General features: G+C 37.1%; 1 protein-coding gene across 2 annotated transcripts in view; it reads right to left on the minus strand.

The window, feature by feature from the left end:
- Positions 1-22,254, minus strand: part of TAOK1 (TAO kinase 1) — a 144,526-nt gene that overhangs the window by 55,678 nt on the left and 66,594 nt on the right. For both annotated transcript variants that reach the window (XM_007076068.3, XM_042967076.1), the window contains exon 3: positions 830-901. In XM_007076068.3, the coding sequence (XP_007076130.1) occupies positions 830-901 (72 nt within the window). The remainder of the gene's footprint in view (positions 1-829; positions 902-22,254) is intronic.

A 22,254-nucleotide genomic window follows, 5' to 3' on the forward strand; every position in this document is an offset into this window, starting at 1 on the left:
TGGGGAATTATTGTTTCGTGGGTACAGAATTTCAGTTTTCCAAGATGAAAAGAGTTCTGGAGAAGAATGGCCATGATGACTGCATGATAATGTGAATGTCTTCAATGCCACTGAACTGTACATTTAAAAATGGTTAAAATGTTAAATTTTGTTAAATGTATTTTATTGCAATTACAATAACTAAATTTAAAAATTAAAGCCTAAAGATTCTGTATTTAAAAACTACATGTTATAAAATGAATTCATATAATAAACAGAATAAATACAATCTGACAAGAACTAATTGAGTAATAGAGAACTAAAGTGGTATCAATGTAGAATCAGTAATTTTATTTTTTGTTTCTCAAATTATTACACACTGCCCATTTTTCAGACTATACTGCCTGTTGATTATTAAAGTTTGTTTAAAATAAGTCTTACACAATTTCTAAACCACTAAAAAATTATACTCAATATAATTTATTGTTAAATGTATCTTACTCTAGTTTACCTCCTCAGAAACTGGTAATTTCTCTATGATAGAGTTATGTATTAAACCACAGTTTAAAAAAGTAATAAGCTCACTTCAGCAGCACATATACTAAAAAATTAAAAGCAAGGGACACAAGCTGGAAGGCTTTTGGCATGCCACAAATGTCCTGTTTAAGGCTCTAGGCACAATTTTAATGGGTATATTTAGTTTCTGAAAGAAAATTCACTGCGATAGACAATATTTCTACACTTTTCTTTAAGTACATTTTACGTTTTTGAAAGAATTCCCATCTACCCCTAATTTAAACCAGTATGTCATTCTCTAACATACCAGTAAGAATGTATATATTTCACCCACCTCAGTAGACTGCTTCCCACTATAAGACATTTTCTTGATAGCCACCACTTCATTGGTGCGCACATCTCGTGCCTAAAAAAATAAAGGACCGTTGTGAAAATGAACACAATAAATCTGGGCAATTATTTATCTCTCTGAGCATAAAAGCATTTATAAGCTATCATGTCAAAAAGGACATCAAAAGTGCTTTCAAATACCTTAAAAAAATAATAAATATATATGAAAACTTATCAAATTATCCAGGAGCTCATACTTTGGAAAGAAAAATAAAGCAAGTTTATTTTTAGTGATCTACTTGAGAGAAAAAATATAGAAATTTTAATAGTACTATAAACAGAAAGAAAACAAGACTAGTTAGTATATGTAAATCTATGCTAATCGATTTTGAAATCTCAATGAATGGACAGTTTTCTAGGTAAGAATTAATAAAACTGATCTAAAGAAAAAATGTAAAAAAAAACAATGGTGGCAGATTGAATACCAATTAATTATCTTTAAAATAGCCTTAAGTGGAAAATAGTTTTACCAGCGGAACTTTCCAAGATATAAGTGGGAACAAAGGAAAAGATATCCCATTAGTTTTATGAAGGCAGTATAACCCAAGAACTAAAACCTCACAAATAGCACAAAATAGAGTACTAATTTTGTTTGAAAATATAGATAAAAGCTCTAAATAAAATTTAAAAACCAAATATTACATGGCATTAAAAGAAATTTTCATTTGGATAAAATATACTACAATCATATAAATGAAAAAGACTCTGATAATAGGAAAACACTTCATCATTTCAATTTTTTTTAAGTTAAAGGGGAAAAATATCATGTAAATGCTCAATAAATGCTAGAAATGCAGGAAAGGCCGAATGCTAAATGTACTCAGCTGCAGGAAAGGTAAAATTCCTAGAAAACCCAGATGAGAAAGGTAATTCCTCAACATGACAAATCATGTCTATTGTAAACAACTGCTAATCAGAATTAAGAATGCTATAATGATATCACAATTATTTACCATTCTTATGGAACTTCTGAAAAAAGTAATAAAAATGTAACAGAAATACAATTTTTAACTCTTGGAAAGGAAGGCCAAACTCTTACTATATGTATATATACACACACACAGTATTGAGTTCATAAAAGGGTCAAGACCATCTCAAATCACCTGTGGAAGAAATGATCTTCAGTTTAGACTTTAATAAATTCCAAAAGGTCAAAATACTCTAAAATTAATTATGATGACAGCTATAACTCCTATTTACTAAAATCATTGGAATGCACAATTAAAGTTGGTGAACTTCTGGTACGTAATTCATGCCTCAAAACTTGTTAAAAAAATAAATAGCACGTATGTAAATTATACCTCTACAGCATTGCTTTAAAGACTTTTTAAAAAAAGACACTGTTTGGGGGACGCCTGGTGGCTCAGTCGATTAAGTGTCCAACTTCGGCTCAGGTCATGATCTCATGATTCCTAAGTTCAAGCCCTGCATTGGGCTCTGTGCTGACATCTGGGAGCCTGGAGCCTGCTTCGGATTCCATGTCTCTCTCTCTCTCTCTCAAAAATAAACATTAAAAAAATTTTTTTAAATTTTTTTAATGGAACTATATGTGGTCTTTTGTGTTTGCTCCTTTCATTTAGCATAATGTTTTCAAGATTCATGACTAATGCTGTTAAGCATCATTTTTTGTGCTTCGTGGCCATTTGCATATCTTCTTTGGAGAAATGTTAATTCAGATCCTTTACCCATTTTTAAATTGTCTTTTCATGACTGAGTTATAACAGTTCTTTATATTCTAGACAAATCCCTTATCAGATATGTGATTTAAAAATATTTTCTCCTGTTTTGTAGATTGTCTTTCAAAGTTTTGAAACACGGAAGTTTTTTTTATTTTGATGAAGTCCAGTTTTTTGTATTTAAAACATTTTTTAATGTTTTATTTATTTTTGAAAGAGAGAATGTGAGCAGGGGAGAGACAGAGGGGACAGAGAATCGGAAGTGGACTCTGTGTAGACAGCAAAGAGCTCAATGTGGGACTTGAACCCATGAACCATGAGATCATGACCTGAGCTGAAGTCAAGACGCTTAACTGACTGAGCCACCCAGACGGCTGTATCTACTTTTTTTTGTCGCTCATGCTTTTGGTGTCATATCTAAGAATCCTTTGCCAAAACCAAGATTGTGCAGATTTACCCCTATGTTTTCTTCTAAAGTGTTATAGTTTTAACTATTACATATAGGTCTTTGATCCATTTTGAAAAAAAATTTTTTTCGAGGTTTATTTTTTATTTTTGAGACAGAAAGAGAGCATGAATGGGGGAGGGTCAGAGAGAGAGGGAGACACAGAATCTGAAACAGGCTCCAGGCTCTGAGCTGTCAGCACAGAGCGCGACACGGGGCTAGAACTCACAGACCGCGAGATCATGACCTGAGCCGAAGTCAGATGCTTAACCGACTGAGCGACCCAGGCGCCCCTCTTTGATCCATTTTGAATTTTTACATATGGTATGAAGGATCCAATCTCACTGTTTTGCATTAAACAGCTGCACTTTTTAATTAACCTAAGATAAAGCTTGATTTAAAAGTGGGTATACTAGGGGCGCTTAGATGGCTCAGTAGAGGTTGAACATATGACTTCAGCTCAGGTCATGATCTCATAGTTCATGGTTCAAGCCCCACAATGGGCTGTGTGCTGACAGCTCAGAGCCTGGAGCCTGCTTCAGATTCTATGTCTCCCTGTCTCTTTGCTCCTCCCCTGCTTGTTCTCTTTCTCTCTCTCAAAAATAAGTAAACATTAAAAAATAAAAGAGGGTATACCAAATGCAAATCAATATTCTGGATCAGATTCTAAAAACAGAAGAGACAGTAGTTTTAAAAACTGGAAAACTCTGAGTATGTGGTTTATGGTATCATTTGATCAATATTGATTTCTTAGTTGTGATAAAGGTAATGTTGATAAAACATTATATAACATGTTAACATTAAGAGAAATGGGTGAAAATTACATGGAAAGGGGCGCTTGGGTGGCTCAGTCGGTTAAGCGTCTTGACTTCGGCTCAGGTCATGATCTCACACTCCGTGAGTTCAAGCCCCGTGTCGGGCCCTGTGCCGACAGCTCAGAACCTGGAGCCTGCTTCGGATTCTGTGTCTCCCTCTCTCTCTGCCCCTCCCCTGCTCATGCTCTCTCTCACTCTCAAAAATGAATGTTAAAAAATTTTTTTTAATTAAAAAAAAAAGAAAATTACAGGGAAAAACTCTTTACTGTAACTGCAAAATCTTCTGCAATGTTAAGATATTTTATAATAGTAAATTAAAGGGGCTACTGGGTGGCTCACTCAATCATCCAACTTCGGCTCAGATCATGATCTTGTGGTTTCTGAGTTTGAGCCCCGCATCGGGCTCTGTGTTGACAGCTCAGAGCCTGGAACCTGCTTTGCATTCTGTGTCTCCCTCTCTCTCTGCCCCTCCCCTGCTCACGCTCCGTGTCTGTCTCTCAATAATAAATGTTAAAAAAGTTTCTTAAATAAAATAGTAAATTAAAAAAATGAGTATAATTTATTAAAATCCAAACTTATTAGTAATGATTACATTAAAATTAAATGACAAAATGAGATCCTTTGCCTATTATGTCTAAAAATAAAAATATGTAATGTCTACAAATGTTTTTCTCTCCTTTGGGATCACATGTTATGCTTCCTCATCATGCCTTATTAGTCTCCTCTAATCTAGAACAATTCCTCAACCTTTGTCTTTTATGACACTGTCATTTTTTTAAAAATATGCAGTGATATTTTATAGAATGTTATTAAATTTGTGCTTGTCTGGCATTTCTTCAAGATTAGATTCTGGTTATACGTCCTTGGCCAAAATACTGCAAGAGTAATATCGTGTCCTTTTCAGTGTAGGTATACAAGGTCTGTCTGTTCCTCCTTGATGTTACTAATTTTTATAACCCACTCAAGCACTGTCTCTTCTTTTCCAATGTATACAGTTAGAGTTACTATTTTCTACCTTGTATCTAACAAGGAATTTGTGAAGAGATATTTTTTTTAAGTTTATTTATTTATTTTAAGAGACTGAGCACAAGCAGGGGAGGGGCAGAGAGAGAATCCCAAGCAGGTTCTGCACTGTCAGGGAGGGGCCCACTGTGGGATCATGATCTGAGCCAAAATCAAAAGTCAAAGGCTTAACCTACTGAGCCACCCAGGCACCACCGTGGAGAGATACTTTTAAATCACGTAAACATCCTGCTCCAAAAACTTTTCCCCTAGATTACCAACCACTGAAGTTTCTAGCCCCAAACAATCTTCACTATGATGATTACAAAATGTTGATTTTTTCCAACTCTACCATTCCCTTCACATTTAACAGTCAGCATTCTGTTATAAGGAAAAGCCCTCCTTTTTTTTTTTTTAATTTTTAATGTTTATTTTTGAGAGAGACACATAGGGAAAAGCCCTCCCTTTTTATTCATCCATCTATTATCAGTCATGGAAATGATGGATTCCTATTTTTATTCAATAGGCTATAATTGATTACCATTACAATTTTTTTTAATGTTTATTTACTATTGAGAGAGAGAGAGAGAGAGAGAGAGAGAGAGAGAGAGAGAGAGAGATACAGAGTGAGCAGGCAAGTGGTAAAGAGAGGGAGACAGAATCCGAAGCAGGTTTCAGGCTCTGAGCTGTAAGCACAGAGCCTGCTGCTGGGTTTGAACCCACAAACTGCGAGATCATGACTTGAGCTGAAGTCAGTTGCTTAACCGACTGAGCCACCCAGGTACCCCAATCCATTACCATTTTATATTGATGCTCAAATAATTCCAGATTTGGCCAGTGGGAGCTCCCTCACTCTGGTTTCATGTCCTTTTGCCAGGCCCCATCTTTTTTTTTTTCTAAAGCACTTTTTAACTTTCTGGCACAAGATTTCCTAAGGCTTATCTTTTAATGTTCTATCCCTGAAACAGAATGAGCCATTACTCCAAGGAGCTCTTGCTCGGTTTAGTGAGGAATTCAAGATCCGAATATTCTCTGGTACTGAGGTATCACTGCGGTGACCTTCTTGCAGCAGATAGGTAGATAGGTAGGTAGGTAGGTAGGTAGGTAGGTAGGTAGGTAGATAGAGACAGACAGACAGACAAAGAAGATATATCCTATCAAATCCCACAGGGTTCTTCCTTACTTTCCCTGATTCCATATTTCTCTCTTCTTTCAAAGTTAGGATCCTGACTCTAAATAACATCAATATTGGGGCCCCTCGGTGGCTCAGTCTGTTAAGTGGCTGACTCTTCATGATCTCAGGGTTGTGAGTTCAAGCCCCACCTCGAGCTCTATGCTCACAGCTTGGAGCCTGCTTCAGATCCTGTCTTCCTCTCTCTGCCCCTTCCCAGCTCCCAAGTGCGCGCTCTCTCTCTCTCTCTCAAAAATAAACGTTAAAAAAATTTTAAATAATATCAATATTATTCACTGCTCAATCCTTTAACACATAGTTTCAGAACTGTCACATCCATCTGAATATGTAAGAAATGTATTAAGAGTTGAAAATTTGTCTCCAGTTTCCTTTTCCCAAGACTGAGGGTATGTAGTTAAAATACTGTGTACAAAAATTACTTGTATTAGTTCTATTCTGTCCTCCAATGTGGTTATACCTGAAATACAGTTGGATTCATTGTTCCTGTTTTCCTTTGATTTCAGTGACATGCCCCCCCCACATACTGAGTAAATTTTAATTTTTAAATATGTAAAGCATTTATTACCCAAAGAGGTGAATTCAAATAAGGATCATTCCATCCTCTATCTCTTCCATTCTATTCCCCACAACTGTCACCATTCTATATCTTGAATTGTTGATTGTATAGGGGCATAATTTGTCTAATTTCATCAAACTATATACATTTAATATCTGTATATTTATGTACATAAATTGTACTCAATAAAAACAGTCAATTTAAAAAATACTACTGGCACACTGAATGTCTACTACAAGTCAGGGTTTTCTCAGTGTGGTTCTTTTATTGGGCCCAATTCTAAGATTCTATGTATATTTTTCCTCTGTTCTGTATTTCTCCACACTAGTGTATATGGAGGAACAAGCATAAATACAGACAAAACTATAATACAAAAAAAGTCTTGTTTTTGAAATAATCTGTTTTCTAGGTCCCTCTTCCTTCAACTAGTGTCCAATCTGGAAAGTAAACAAATGTGATCAACATCAAATGCACACTTACGACATGTGTACATAACAAGATTCTTCAAGGATATATACCTAACTGTTAATAATAGCTGTCCTTGGGTAGTGAAATTACAGATGGAGTTTTTATTCTTTACTCTTTTTGTGTCCAACTTACAAATGGGATATAAATCAAAAGTTCAAATTGTTGGGGCGCCTGGGTGGCTCAGTCGGTTAAGTGTCCTACTTCGGCTCAGGTCATGATCTCACAGTCTGTGGGTTCGAGCCCCGCATCGGGCTCTGTGCTGACAGCTCAGAGCCTGGAGCCTGCTTCCGATTCTGTGTCTCCGTTTCTCTCTGCCCCTCCCCTGCTCATGCTCTGTCTCTCTCTGTCGCAAAAATAAATAAAAACATTAAAAAAATTAAAAAAAAAAAAAAAGTTCAAATTGTTAAGAATTTGAAACAAATTTTCTCTAGGGGAATAATATTTTACATTGTGATTTTATTCCAAAGGTGCCCATTAAAAAAAATTAAATCCATAATAACTGTCAAAATGTTAAACATCTATGTAACATTTGTTGCTTGAGGGGAAAATAAGCAATTTTAATAGGAAGAAGAAATAAAGAATGTGAATGGAGTTTTTCCCCTACAGATTAAGAAAGGAATTCTTAGAGATGTTTTATTATGGCTTTAGAGTGGTAGTTCATTGGTTTGCTTTTATTTATTTGTTTATTTGTTATTATTTGAGAGAGAGCGAGTGTGCGAGCTCAGCATGAGCAGGGGAGGGGCAGAGAGAGGAGAGAGAGAATCCCAAGTAGGCTCCACTCTGTCAGCAGAGCCTAACACAGGGCTCGACCCCACAAACCATGAGATCATGACCTGAGCCAAAATCAAGAGTTGGGCACTTAACCCACTGAGCCACCCAGGCGCCCCCATTGGTTTGCTTTTAAAATTACAATTTTTAGGGGTGCCTTGGGTGGCTCAGCTGGTTGAGAGCATCATACTCTTTTTTTGTTAAGTTTATTTATTCTGAGAGAGACAGAGATCACAGGGGCAAAGAGTGAGGGAGAATCCCAGCAGGCTCTTTGCCACAAACCAACAAAGAGCCTGATGTGGGGCTCAAACTCACAAACTGGGAGATCATGACCTGAGCCAAAATCAAGGGTCAGATGCCTAACTGACTGAGTCACCCAGGTGTCCCAAGCATCCTACTCTTTATTTTGGCTTAGATCATGATCCCAGGGTCATGAAATTGAGCCCCACATCTGGCTCTGTGCTGAGCCTGGAGCCTGCTTAAGATTCTTTGTCTCTGTCTCTCTCTCCCTCCCTCCCTCTAACCCACTGCCCTGCTCATGCTCACTCATAAAATAAGATAACAATCTTAAAAATAATAAACATGTTTCTTTAGCTACCAATTTTATCACCTGGAATCTTTTATTTATGAAGCGTACATTATCTCTCTGAAGTCAAGAGAAACTTCCTTTTCTTTTTTAGAAAAAGTCAATTTCTGGTTACAAATGAGCTTAAAAATTTTTTTTCACGTTGAAATAATTAGACTTATAGAAGTGTTGCAAAAATAGTACAGTTACCATATATCCTTCACCCTGCTTCCCATGTTAGTATCTTTCATAGTACAGTACAATTATCAAAACTAGGAAATTAACAAGTTATTAACTATTAACTAAACTAAGACTTTATTTGAAGTTCACCAATTTTTCCACTAAAACATTTTTTTCTGTTTCAGGATCCTACATTGCTTGGATATCATGTTGCCTTAGTGTCTTTCAGCCTGTGACAATTCCTCAACCTTTCTTTGTCTTTCATGACTTTGACACTTTTGAAAGACTATTGGTTATTTTGTTAACAGTGCCCAAACTGAGTTTATTTCCTCACGATTAGATTAATAAGAACAACACAGAAATGATGTGTCCTCAGTGTCATGTCAAGAGACGGGGTACATGATGTGAACACTGTTGATATTAACCTTGATCACTTAGTTAAGGCAGTCTGTCAGATTTATCCACTGATTTTCCCATTTCAATTAATAAATATCTTTGGGACCATACTTGAGATTATGCACATATCCTGTTCCTCCTCAGACTTTAACCCACTAATTTTTGCATCTATCAGTGGATCCTGGTTGCAACAATTATTTCCCTTAGTCATGTTACATTTAATAACAGGAATTTTCATTATGTGTGTGTGTGTGTATGTACATCACACACACACACACACACACACACACACACACACACACACACACCTCTGTGTTGTGTGAGACAGAAGTACTAATACCTTCACAATTCCAATCCAACGCCAAAAGGTTATACCTAGCCTCCCCCCTTTATTTGTAACTTCTTTCTCAGTAAAAAAACTGGTTTTCATTGTCTATAATATTATAATACATTTACTTATTCAAATCTACAATATAGTTTCAGAATTGCCAAACCATACACCTGTGAGAAACTAGAAACTAGAGTTCCTTTTGCCTTTAGTCTTATTCAGCCAAAATACTGTTTCCAGGGGCGCCTGGGTGGCTCAGTCAGTTGAGCATCTGACTTCGGCTCAGGTCATGATCTCAGAGTCTGTGAGTTCGAGCCCTGCATCGGGCTCCGTGCTGACAGCTCAGAGCCTAGAGCCTATTTCAGATTCTGTGTCTCCCTTTCTCTCTGACCCTCCCCCGTTCATGCTCTGTCTCTCTCTGTCTGTTGTTTAAAAACAACAACAACAACAACAACAACAACAACAAAATACTGTTTCCAAAATCATTTAAGAGTAGGTTCTTTTCTTTCCCACCCACTTCTGTGTGTTTGTTATTCATTTATAATACAGTTAAGGTTCAGGGCACCTGGGTGGCTCAGTCAGTTAAGCGTCTGACTTCAACTCAGGTCATGACCTCACGGTCTGTCCGTTTGAGCCCTGCACTGGGCTCTGTGCTGACAGCTCAGAGCCTGGAACCTGCTTCAAATTCTGTGTCTTCCTCTCTCTCTGCCCCTCCCCTGCTCATGGATGTCTGTCTCTGTCTCTCAAAAACAAACTTTATAATACAGGTAAGGATAATTTGCTATAGTCTGTAGTCCATTTATGTTTCCCCATAACATAGTTTTTTTTTTTTAATCAACATTAATGAACATTTAATAAACAGGTAAAATTCACTCTTTGTGGCATGCACTGTGAAGTAGATTACAATTTTTGGCAATTATCAACAAAACTACCATTAAATATTTATAGTTTTTAAAAATATTTTTAATGTTTATTTATTTTTGAGAGTGAGCAGGTGGGGGCAGAGAGAGGGGAACAGAGGATCCAAAGCGGGCTCTGTACTGACAGCAGAGAGCCTGATGTGGGGCTTAGACCCACGAATCACAAGAACCAAAGTTAAGAGGCTTAACCAACTCAGTCACCCAGGCACCCCATTTAAAGTTTTTTGTGTGAACTTGAGTTTTCATTTCTCATGGATTAATATTTAGGAGTGAGATTGTTAAACACAATAGTATGTTTAACTTTTTTTTAAGAACTGCCAAACTGTTGGGGCACCTGGGTGGCTCAGTCTGTTAAGCATCCAACTTTGGCTCAGGTAATGATCTCACGGTCTGTGAGTTCAAGTCCCGCATCGGGCTCTGTGCCGACAGCTTGGAGCCTGGAGCCTGCTTCGGATTCTGTGTCTCCCTCTCTGTCTCTGACAGCCCCCCCCCCCCCGCCCCCCCCATGCTCTGTTTCTCTCGGTCTCAAAAATAAATAAACGTTTAAAAAAAAAAAAAAAAAAGATCTGCCAAACTGTTTTCCACAGTGGCTAGACCATTTTACATTCCTGCCAGCAATAAATGAGATTTCTAATTGCTTGACATGTTCACCAGTACTTGGCATTCTATTTCTTTCATCTCATCTTTATTTCTAAGTCATTCTAACAGGCATGCAGTGATATCTCACTGTGGTCTTAACTTGTATTTCCTTTAAAACTAATGATGTTAAGTTTCTTTTTATATTTTTATTAACCATCTGTTTTTTGTTTTGTTTTGTTTTGTTTTGTTTTGGTAATGTGTCTGTTTAGACTTTTGCTCAACGTTTATTAGGTTTATTAGATAAGATTAGGTTTCTTATCTATGTTTATTAGGGGCTTTTTTTTTTTTCAACGTTTATTTTTTTTTATTTTTGGGACAGAGAGAGACAGAGCATGAACGGGGGAGGGACAGAGAGAGAGGGAGACACAGAATCGGAAACAGGCTCCAGGCTCCGAGCCGTCATCAGCCCAGAGCCCGACGCGGGGCTCGAACTCACGGACCGTGAGATCGTGACCTGGCTGAAGTCGGACGCTTAACCGACTGCGCCACCCAGGCGCCCCTTATTAGGGGCTTTAACAACCTTTATTAAGTTGTCTTCTCTGTTTGTTCTGGATACTAATCCTTTGTCATATATGTAACATGAAAACACTTTCTGACAGTCTGTGGCTTTCCTTTTCATCTCTTAAAAGCATCTTCCAAAAACCAAAAGTTTTTAATTTTGATAAAGCTCAATTTATAAATTTTATCTGTTTGGATGGATAATGCTTTTCGTGTTAACAACTTTCTCCTATATTTTATTCTAAGAAGCTTCATAGGCTTTAAATGTAGCAATACAATCCATTTTGCATTAATTTTTATGTAAGGTGTAAGTCAAAGTCTATTTTTCTTTTTCTTTTAAGATTTTATCATTATTTTAATGTTTACTTATTTTTGAGAGAGAGAGAGCACAGACGCGAGAGCTTGGGGGTGGTGGTGGAGAGGATCTGAAGCAGGCTCTATGTCCAAGCAGAGCCCCAAAACTGTGAGATCATGACCTGAGCCAAAGTTGGACGCTTAACTGACTGAGCCACTCAGGTACCCCTAGATTTTATTTTTAAGTAATCTCTACACCCATCATGGGACTGAAACTCACAATCCTGGGATCAAGAGTCGCATGCTCCACCAACTGAGTCAGCCAGGTGTCCGTCAAAGTTTATTTTTATGCACATGCACGTCCAATTGCTCTGGCACTATTTGTTGAAAAATCTATCCTTTCTTCATTGATCTGCCATTGCACCCTTGCCAGGAATCCGTTCACTACATTTGTATGGGTCTATGTCTGGACTCTAGGTTTTGTTTATGTATTTATCCTTTCAACAATATCATATTATCTTGATTACTGTAGGTTTCTGAAATCAGATGGTTTGAGTTCTTGAACTTGTTCACTTTTTCAGAATTGCTTTGGCTATTCTAGTTCCTTTGCTTTCCCCCAAATTTTAGAATCTGCTTGTCAATATCTATTTTAAAAGCCTGCTGGGATTTTTATTGGGAATGCATTGAATCTATACATCAATCTGGAAACAGCTGACAGCATAACATTATTTAGTCTTCCAATCTATCAACACAGTATATCTCTTCAGTTATTTAGGTTTCCTTGGAATTTTTTCAATGTTTTATGGTTTTCAGAATACAAATCTTGTCCATTTTTTGTTGAATTTAAACTGAAGTTATTTCATTTTGTGGGTATTACAGACAGTACTTCTAGAATAAAACAAGTTCCAGTTGTTCACTGCAGACATACAGAAATACAATAGGTTTTCATATATTGAGCTTGTATCCTGCAACTTTGCTAAACCCACCTATTAATTCCGGGCATCCTTTTGTAAACTGTTTGGGAATTTCCAAAGTAAATAATCATGTTGTATGTAACACGGTAAATATGTGGATAAATTTTAAAACTATTTTTTCTCTTAGATTCTTTAAAATATATAGGACTAAAGCAAAAATTGTTAACACTGAATTCTGGATTTATAATGCATGCAAATGTGGGGTGCCTGGTGGGCTTAGTTGGTGGAGTGTACAACTCTTGATCTCGGGGTGGTGAGTTTGAGCACCACATGGGGTATAGAGATTACTTGGTGCATTTGGGTGACTCAGTTGGTTAAGTGCCTGATTCTTGATTTCAGCTCAGGTCATGACTTCCTGGTTCGTGAGATCGAGCCCTGCATTGGGCTCTGTGCTGACAGCTCAGAGCCTGCTTGGGTTTTTCTCTCTCTCTCTCAAAATAAATAAATAAATACTAAAAAAAAATATATATATATATATATTTTTTTATATATTTATATATATATATATTTTATATATATACATATATATATATATTTTTTACATTTGTTTATTTTTGAGAGACAGAGCACAAGTTGGGGAGCAGCAGAGAGAGAAGGAAACACAGAATCTGAAGCAGGATCCAGGCTCTGAGCTGTCAGCACAGAACCCGACGTGGGGCTTGAACTCACAAACTATGAGATCATGACCTGAGCCAAAGTTGGGACGCTTAACCAACTGAGCCACCCAGGTGCCCCTACAAAAAGGATACAGGGAGGAGTACATAATTTCTACATTTTCCTTGAAGTGATTAACAAATAAACTGAAAAGAAGATGGGATATTCTTCTTGTAGAGAATAAGATAATAATAGAGGAACACCTGAGTGGCTCAGTTGGTTAAGTGTCCAACTCTTGATTTTGGCTCAGGTCATGAACTCACAGTTCTTGAGATTGAGCCCCTCCCCTCCCACTGGGCTCTGCACTGATAGCAAGGAGCCTGCTTGGGATTCTCTCTCCTTCCCTCCTTCCTTCCCTCTATCTCTCTCAAAACAAACATTAAAAAAAAAAAGAAAATAATAGAAAAGTTTTAAGTGTTTGTATATACACATAACCAAATGCTATGTAGAACAGAAATAAATGAACTGTAAGTAATTAAAGAGTACAATACTGGGGCGCCTGGGTGGCTCGGTTGGGCAACCGATTTCGGCTTAGGTCATGATCTCACAGTTTGTGAGTTCAAGCCCCGCGTCAGGCTCTGTACTGACAGCTCAGAGCCCGGAGCCTGCTTTGGATTCTGTGTTTCCCCCTCTCTCTGTCCCCTCCCCTGCTCACACTCTGTGTCTGTCTCTCAATAATAAATAAATGTTAAAAAAAAAAAAATTAAAAAAAAAAAAGAGTACAATACTTCATGTCATCTATTCTCACTGCCTGAGAATAAGGTGAAGACAAAACTGGTTATAGGCCTAAAGACAAAGATAATGCTTTAGAGAGAGAGAAAAAAAAAAAAAAAAGGAAAAAAATATATACAACTAATATATATATATACATATATACACACACACATATATATACAACTAATATATATATACATATATATACACATATATATACAACTAATATATATACATACATATATATACATATATATATACAACTAATATATATACACATATATATACGTATATATAATATATATACAACAAAAAATATATACAACTAATCATTTTGTTTGAAGCCATAAAACTGTGAAGATCCACTTGGGAGCCATTTTAATGAACCAATTAACAATGATCTGAAATCACCACCAAGTGTAAATAGTCTTTCTATATCTTTTTTGTATATTTATATCTTTCATTAACATTAAACAATTTGCTATAACCACTGAAAATATAAAACTTGCCAAGCTCCTAAAAGAATATATATTCACAAAACCTTACACTAGAAAAAAGAGGTAAACATTACATCTCATTTTTTAAAACAAAGAAAATACTTAAAAAATAAATAAATGAATTTGCTAGAATCATACATGGTCTGCCCTATTTGTTGGCAAGTTAGTTGGCTCCTAAGCCAGTGCAATGTAGCCCATCTACTGACATCATGCTGCTTATATTTAAGATACTGGAAACTAAAAGAGAAAATATTTTTTAAATGTTTATTTTTGAGAGAGACAGAGAGAGAGTAAGTGTGAGCAGGGGAGGGGCAGAGAGAAAGGGGGACAGAGGATCCGAAGTGGACTCTTTGCTGACAACAGAGAGCCTCCTGATTCAGGGCTCAAACTCAAGAACTGTGAGATCATCACCTGAGATCTGTCTCAGGTTGGATGCTTAACTGACTGAGCCATGCAGGTGCCCGAGACATTTTTATCTTCCTGGCAATGCAGAGATAGTCCTTTTGGACATCTGACTCTTTGGCTTGGTTTCAAATACTTAAGATACCAGCCCTTGATTAACCTGCCTGATGAGACAGCCAGCACAGCTGGCTCAATCAGAGTATATTTAGACTTAAGGTGATCCTTATGGTCAATTAATGAAAATTCAGAAATATTATACAAAGTACTTTTAGTCATCTAAAAAAAATTTGATGAGAGGGTCCTTCCTCTATATACCCTATAGATAGACACCACACATTAAGCTCTGTCATGGGGTAGGAGTGACAGGAAACAAAAACCAAAGCATGCATTCATGCGTACACACACATGCAACATATACACATACACAGGTTTACTTGATACCACGAAATACGAACGTTAGTAACCTAGAAATGTAACTGTGGCAAAAATATTCAATTCTGGGCTATATTCAAACTGCTCATTTACCTGGTACATGTTTCCTATACATCAAGACATTTAACAGAAAACACCTCCTTTGGGGCCACTGGATGGCTCAGTCTGGTTAAGCATCAAACTTGATCTCGGCTCAGGTCATGATCTCATGGTTCATGGGATGGAGCCCTGCCATCGGGCTCCGTGCTGACTGTACAGAGCCTGCTTGGGATTCTTGCTCTCCCTCTTTTTCTACCCATGCCCCACTCACCCTCTTTCTCTCTCAAAACAAATAAAAAGGAAAGGAAAGGAAGGGAAAGGAAGGGAAAGGAAAGGAAAGGAAAGGAAAGGAAAGGAAAGGAAAGGAAAGGAAAGGAAAGGAAAGAAAGAAAGAAAGAAAGAAAGAAAGAAAGAAAGAAAGAAAGAAAGAAAGAAAGAAAGAAGGAAGAAAGAAAGAAAAGAAAACACCTGATATGAGTAGTTGCCCTTGACTCCTTGAGGCTTTCATGCATGTACCCATGCATTTCCTGATGGGTGGTCCTAATCTGAACCTAGGTTTCCTGACTTCCTAAAACAGCATTTTTCTGGTTTCCCTCCCTCAGACATACAGTAATTAGTATAGGTCAGTGAATCTTTGTTATGCCTTCCAATAAGTCAGAAGTCAGCACACATTTTCTATAAAGAAATATTAGTATTAGTATTTTAGGCTTTCTGAGCCAAATACATATATTATCCTTTTTATGTTGCATCTTCTTCTTCCTTTTTTTTAAGTAATCTCTACATCCAACATGGGGCTCGAACTTTATAACCCCAAAATCAAATGTGGCATGCTCTACTGACTGAGCCAGCCAGGAGTCCCTGTAAAAACCATTCTTAACTTGGAAGTTGAGCAAAAGTGGTTCATAGGCTGGATTTATTTGGCCCATGGGCTATCGTTTCCCAGACACTACTATAGATTAATCCTTAGTTAACACTTTTCCACATTTGGTTCGAAACTTTCTAAAATACATATTATCACCATATTGTCATTACTTAACATTGAAAAGGATTTGAGAATACATATTCTCACCCTTGGTTCCAAAGTACTTCTTCATGTATCTCCTGAGAACAAAAACATTCTCTTGAATAACCCCAATACATTATCAAATTTAGAAAATTTAGTATTGATAGAATACTATTATCTAGTGCATATATAGTCCATACTCAAATTTCACCAACTATCTTAGTAATGTCCTCTATAGGAATTATTTTCCAATCTCTGATCACATATTGTGTTTAACTGGGTCTCTTCTAAGCCAGCTCCTGATATCCAGTTTAAACCAATTTGCTTTAGTTGGTCCCATGAGATCCTTACTTTGGGAACTATGCAACTTTCTCTCCCAAACACAGCTCTCTGAAATGTTCTAGCCTGCCTAGGACAATCCCAAAAACTATTGCATAAGGAAGTCTAAGCACTAGAGAATCACCCCCATACACACACAAAATTATTTTCCATGGGTGAGGCACTACAATGTGTACCCTCTTATCAGAAAACAAGTTCTCTTATTCTATCAATTTAAACTTGAGCTCAAAAATATGTATTCATGGGGCACCTGGCTGGCTCAGTCAGTAGGGCAGACAACTCTTGATCTCAGGGTCATGAGTTCAAGTCCCACATTGGGTGTAGAGCTTACTTAATTAATAAAAAAAAAAGTGTATTCACCTCTCTACCCTCAGTGCCACTATCTATTTAAGCTCTCAGTATTTCATAAATTATTATAAAAGCTTCATTACTACAAAAGCTTCTCTTCTTTGATCTTTGACAATGCCAATCTTTCCTCCACACTTTCCTCCACACTTTTTATAACAAATGGAAATGCAATATTTCTCTTGCACTTCAGTGGTTCCCTCAAAACTTCAGAATAAAGCCTACATTTCTTTAGTGTTTGTTTATTTTTGAGAGAGAGAGAGAGAAAACGTGAGCAGGGTAGGGGCGGTGGGGTGGGGGTGGGGAGACAACAGAGAATCTGAAGTGGACTGTGCTGACAGCAGAGAACCCAATGTGGGACTCAAACTCAAGACCCTGAGATCATGATCTGAGATGACGTTGGACGCTTAACCTACTGAGCCACCCAGGTGCCCCTAGCCTACATTTCTGAGTACAGGGTAGGGGACTGTCTTCAAAAGCCTTTGCTTGCCTTTCCTTTTTACCTTCCTCTGATACATCCTCAAGTCCCAACTGCAACCTTAATTCAAAACCTACTTGCTTCACTTGCTTCAACAAGGACTACTGACAAGTTATGGATTGGGGTAATACAATTTTATAGATTTAAAATTTTTAAATCGTTGACATTTTGCTAATATGTGATGTAACTCAGTCCCTTTAATGTAAGAAAAGGATAATAACATTACTTCCCCCAATGGATAGATCATATGGGCAGGTCTAAAGAAAAGAGAAAATCTATGGAAATTCTATACTTTTCATTATTAACAATGAAACACCAATTGCTCCAAAAACACATATATTTACAGAATGATATATGAAAAGCCCAAACAAGTACAAATAATATCAAACATTAACCTAAGAAAATCTCACTACTACTTCTTGCCCAAACAACCATAAAAACAGGAAGTATATGCAAAGCAATTGTATGAAACTGTTAAAGAGCAACAAATGCAGGCAAGGCTTTAGAGACGAGAATTAGAATGCTTACGAGAAGAATAAAACGCAAAGTGAGATGTAAATTTACTCCAGCTTCATCCCTTAACACGTGGTACAAGAAAATAGAGTCCAAGAAGAAAGCTAAGGTGAGGAGACAGAGGCCAGAGAATAAGAGTTTCCAAAATGTAAGACTTTACACAGCATCATCTCAGAAAACAAAGCTGAAAAGCAGCAGCAAATTATCAAAAATCTGCAAATTATCCTCAAGTAAATAATCAACTTCTAAGCACATAGCTGCATAAGGCTCCCAGAAACCCAGCAGAAAATAGCAGCTGGAAGACTAATCAGCAAAGCTGTCAAAACACAAGAAGTGCTGGAGAGATGGAGATTGGAATTCAAACCCCACCAAAATGATTGAGCCTTGATAAACACCCAAACATTCAGTTGGAATCCCAGAAGGGCCTTGCTTTAAGTAAGAATCAGGCCTAGTAACAAAGGCAAAACTGATACCAACTAGTCTTAACAAAGCCTAAAACCAAACCTCAAGGTGATTCACCAATATACCATTAGCTGGCCAAAAGAAAATCCAACTGGGAACACCTAGGTGGCTCAGTCAGTTAAGTGTCTGACTTCGGCTCAGGTCATGATCTCACAGACTCTGAGTTCAAGCCCCTCATCAGGCTCCATGCTGACAGCTTAGAACCTGGAGCCTGCTTTGGATTCTGTCTCTCTCTCTCTCTCTGCCCCTCCCCAGCTCGTGCTTTGTCTCTCTCTCTCTCTCTCAAAAATAAACATTTAAAAAAATTAAAAAAAAAAAAAAAGAAAATGCAACTGTCTTTGAAGAAAAATAACATCACCCAAAATATCTATAAATTGTCCTCTATGATATAGAGTGACCAATCAAAAATTATAAAGCCTGATAAAAGTAGATCAAATACTGAAGAGCAAAAGAAACTATAAACAGACCCAATGAGGACTCAAACACTGGGATTACCAGACAGATTAAACATACACAAAAGGGGCGCCTGGTTGGCTCAGGTCATGATCTCATAGTTTGTGGGTTTGAGCCCCACATCAGGTTCTGTGCTGACAGCTCATAGCCTGGAGCCTGCTTCGGATTCTGTGTCTCCCCCTCCCTCTCTTTCTCAAAAATAAAAGTAAATAAACATTAAAAAAAACTAAAACACACACACACAAGAGAATCAAAGGGCACCTGACTGGCTCAGTTGGTAGAGCATGCAACTCTTGATCTTGGGGCTGTTGAGTTCGAGCCTCAGGTTTGGTGTAGAAATGACTTAAAAATAAATAAAATCTTAAAACAAAAAAAGAATCAGGGGCGCCTGGGTGACTCAGTCAGTTAAGCATCTGACTTTGGCCCAGGTCATGATCTCACGGTTCATGGGTTGAAGCCCCGTGTCAGGTTCTGTGCTGACAGCTCAGAGCCTAGAGCTTGCTTCAGATTCTGTGCCTCCTACCCTCTCTGCTCCTCACCTGCTCACACTCTTTTCTCTCTCTCCATAAATAAACATTTAAAGAAAATTTTTTAAATCAATCAATAAATAAAAAGAATCAAATGGACATTTTGGAAAAATTGCACAAAGAACACGAAACAGCTGAAATAGTATAAAGTTTTCACATTGTATAGTGGTAAAAGTGCTAAGTTAACTATAATAAGAATTATACTGGGGTGACAATTAAAATAATAAAAGAATGCAGGACCAAAATGTTATTATAAGGGAAAACTTATATATATAGATATAGATATATACATATACACATATACATATATGTATCTTTCCATGGTGGGGAAAATGTATATTCATGTCTTTTTATTTGCTGTAATTTGAAGTTCTGTCGTCTGGGGCCTTGCTAACACGAAGGGACTGCCACTCCCAGAGTTAGCTAATTCACAGAGACAGCAAACAAGCACATCTTTCACATACAAATCACTAATCCAGAGCCCTTACCTCCAACAACCTCACAGTCTAGGATCCCTATTCTCTGCTTTAATTACCACAGGGCCAAACACTAGACAATTAGGGATAACTCCTGTATCCCAGAGCCTAGTGAAAACGTATAAACTGAGTAATCCTATGGGTTCCTGGCTAACTCATAAACAGAGCATGTGACTCTTGATCTTCTGGTTGTAAATTCAAGCCCCAGTACTTAAAAATAAAACCTTAAACAAAACAAAATAAAACCCTAGATAATCTTAAACTTGCTTACCTTGCCTCACTTGCTTCTTCCCATAGAAACCACAATAATGCTCCTGCCCATGTTTTTCCCTTGCTTCTTCTGCCTCCTCACTGACACCAACACTTCCCCATGTGCCCCACTTTGGCGTGGCATGCCCCTCTCACTTGGATCTATTCAGTATAACAAACCACCTTTCCAGTGGCCATTCTTACCTGATCTGTTGGCCTCCCCATGCCTGAGTAAAACCTATATTTAAAACAATAACAACAACAATAAACTCTTGACTAATTAAAAAGATGACAAGAACAGGAGTGCCTGGTTGGCTCAGTCAATAGAACATGTGACTCTTGATCTTGCAGTCATGAGTTTAAGCCCCACACTGGGCATGGAGCTCACTTAAAAAAAAAAAAAAAAAAAAAAGATGGCAAGAACAAAGAATATCAAAAGAACAGATAGGATAAATAGAAATCATATAAGAAAAAAAAAAACCAGATTTATGCCCAACTATAAATAGTAACTGCATCAAATATAAGTGGGCAAAACACCTCAATTAAAACTAAGATGAAATAGAGAAAAATCTCCTTGCTTTGCTCTTGGCAGAAATTTTCTGGATAGGACACCCAAGTGCAAGCAACAAATGCAAAAATAAGTAAGTGGGATTAAATCAAATTAAAAAGCTCTGCACAGCAGAACAATCAACAAAATGAAAAGGCAATCTATGAAATGGAAGAAAATATTTGTAAATCATGTATCTGATAAGGGGTTAATATCCAAAGCATTTAACAAGTTTTAGCTAAAAATAACCCGATTAAAAAATGAAGAGTACCTGAATAGACATTTTTCCAAAAAAGACAGTAGGTAAATGAAAAGGTACTCAATATCACTAATCATCAGGAAAATTCAAATCAAAACTACAATGAAATATCACTTCATACCTGTCAGAATGGCTCTAATTAAAAAGTGATAACAAGTGTTGGCAAGGGTATGCAGAAAAGGGAACTCTGTGCACTGCTGGTAGGAATGTAAATTGGTACAACCACTAAGGAAAACAAATGGAGAGTCCTCAAAAAATTAAAAATAGAATGACTGTATGATCCAGCAATGCCATTTCTGGGTACATATATAAAAGAACTGAATTCAGGATCTTGAAAAGATACGTGCACCCCTATGTTCACTGCAACATTATCATCATCATCATCATCACCATAAGTAGGCTCCACACCCAGTGTGGAGACCAGTGCAGGGCTTGAACCCACAACCTTGAGGTCAAGACCTGAGCTGAGATTGAGAGTAGGACACTTAACCAACTGAGTCACCCAGATGCCTCCACAGTATTATTCACAATAGTCGAGATATGGAAACAATCATATCTTAAAGTGTTTGCCAAACGATGGATAGAAATATGATGTACACACACATACACAGAAATACAATGGAATATTAATTTACCCATGAGGAAGAAGGAAATCTTTCCATTTGCAACAACTTGGATGAAACTTGAGGGCATTATGCTAAGTGAAATAAATCAGACAGAAAAGGACAAATACAGGGCTTCTGACAGGCTCAGTTGGAAGAGAGAGCGACTCTTGATCTTAGGGTCATAAGTTCAAGCCCCACGATGAGTGTAGAAATTGCTTAAATAAACTTAAAAGGAAAAGAGAAGAGGCAAATACTATATATTATTGCTTATATATGGAATCTAAAGAAAACCTCAGAAAAAGAGTAGAATAGTGATTACCAGGGGTTGGGAGGTGGGGAAAATGGGGAGATACCGGTCAAAGGGTACAAACTTCCAGTTATAAGGTTATCAAGTTCTGGGAATTTAATGTACAGCATCATGGTTATAGCTAATAATACTATATTATATACTTGGAAGTTGCTAACAGAGTAGATCTTAAATGTTCTCACTACAAAAAGGAAATGATAATTATGTGACAGGAAGGAGGTATTAGCTGATGATATAGTGGTTATCATTTTGTAATATATAAATGTATCAAATCAACACACCATACACCTTAAACTTACACAATGTCATATAAATATGATATATTTTATCATATGATATATCATGATATCAT

The sequence above is a fragment of the Panthera tigris genome, chromosome E1 (genome assembly GCF_018350195.1).
Source record: "Panthera tigris isolate Pti1 chromosome E1, P.tigris_Pti1_mat1.1, whole genome shotgun sequence".
Lineage (NCBI taxonomy): Eukaryota > Metazoa > Chordata > Mammalia > Carnivora > Felidae > Panthera > Panthera tigris.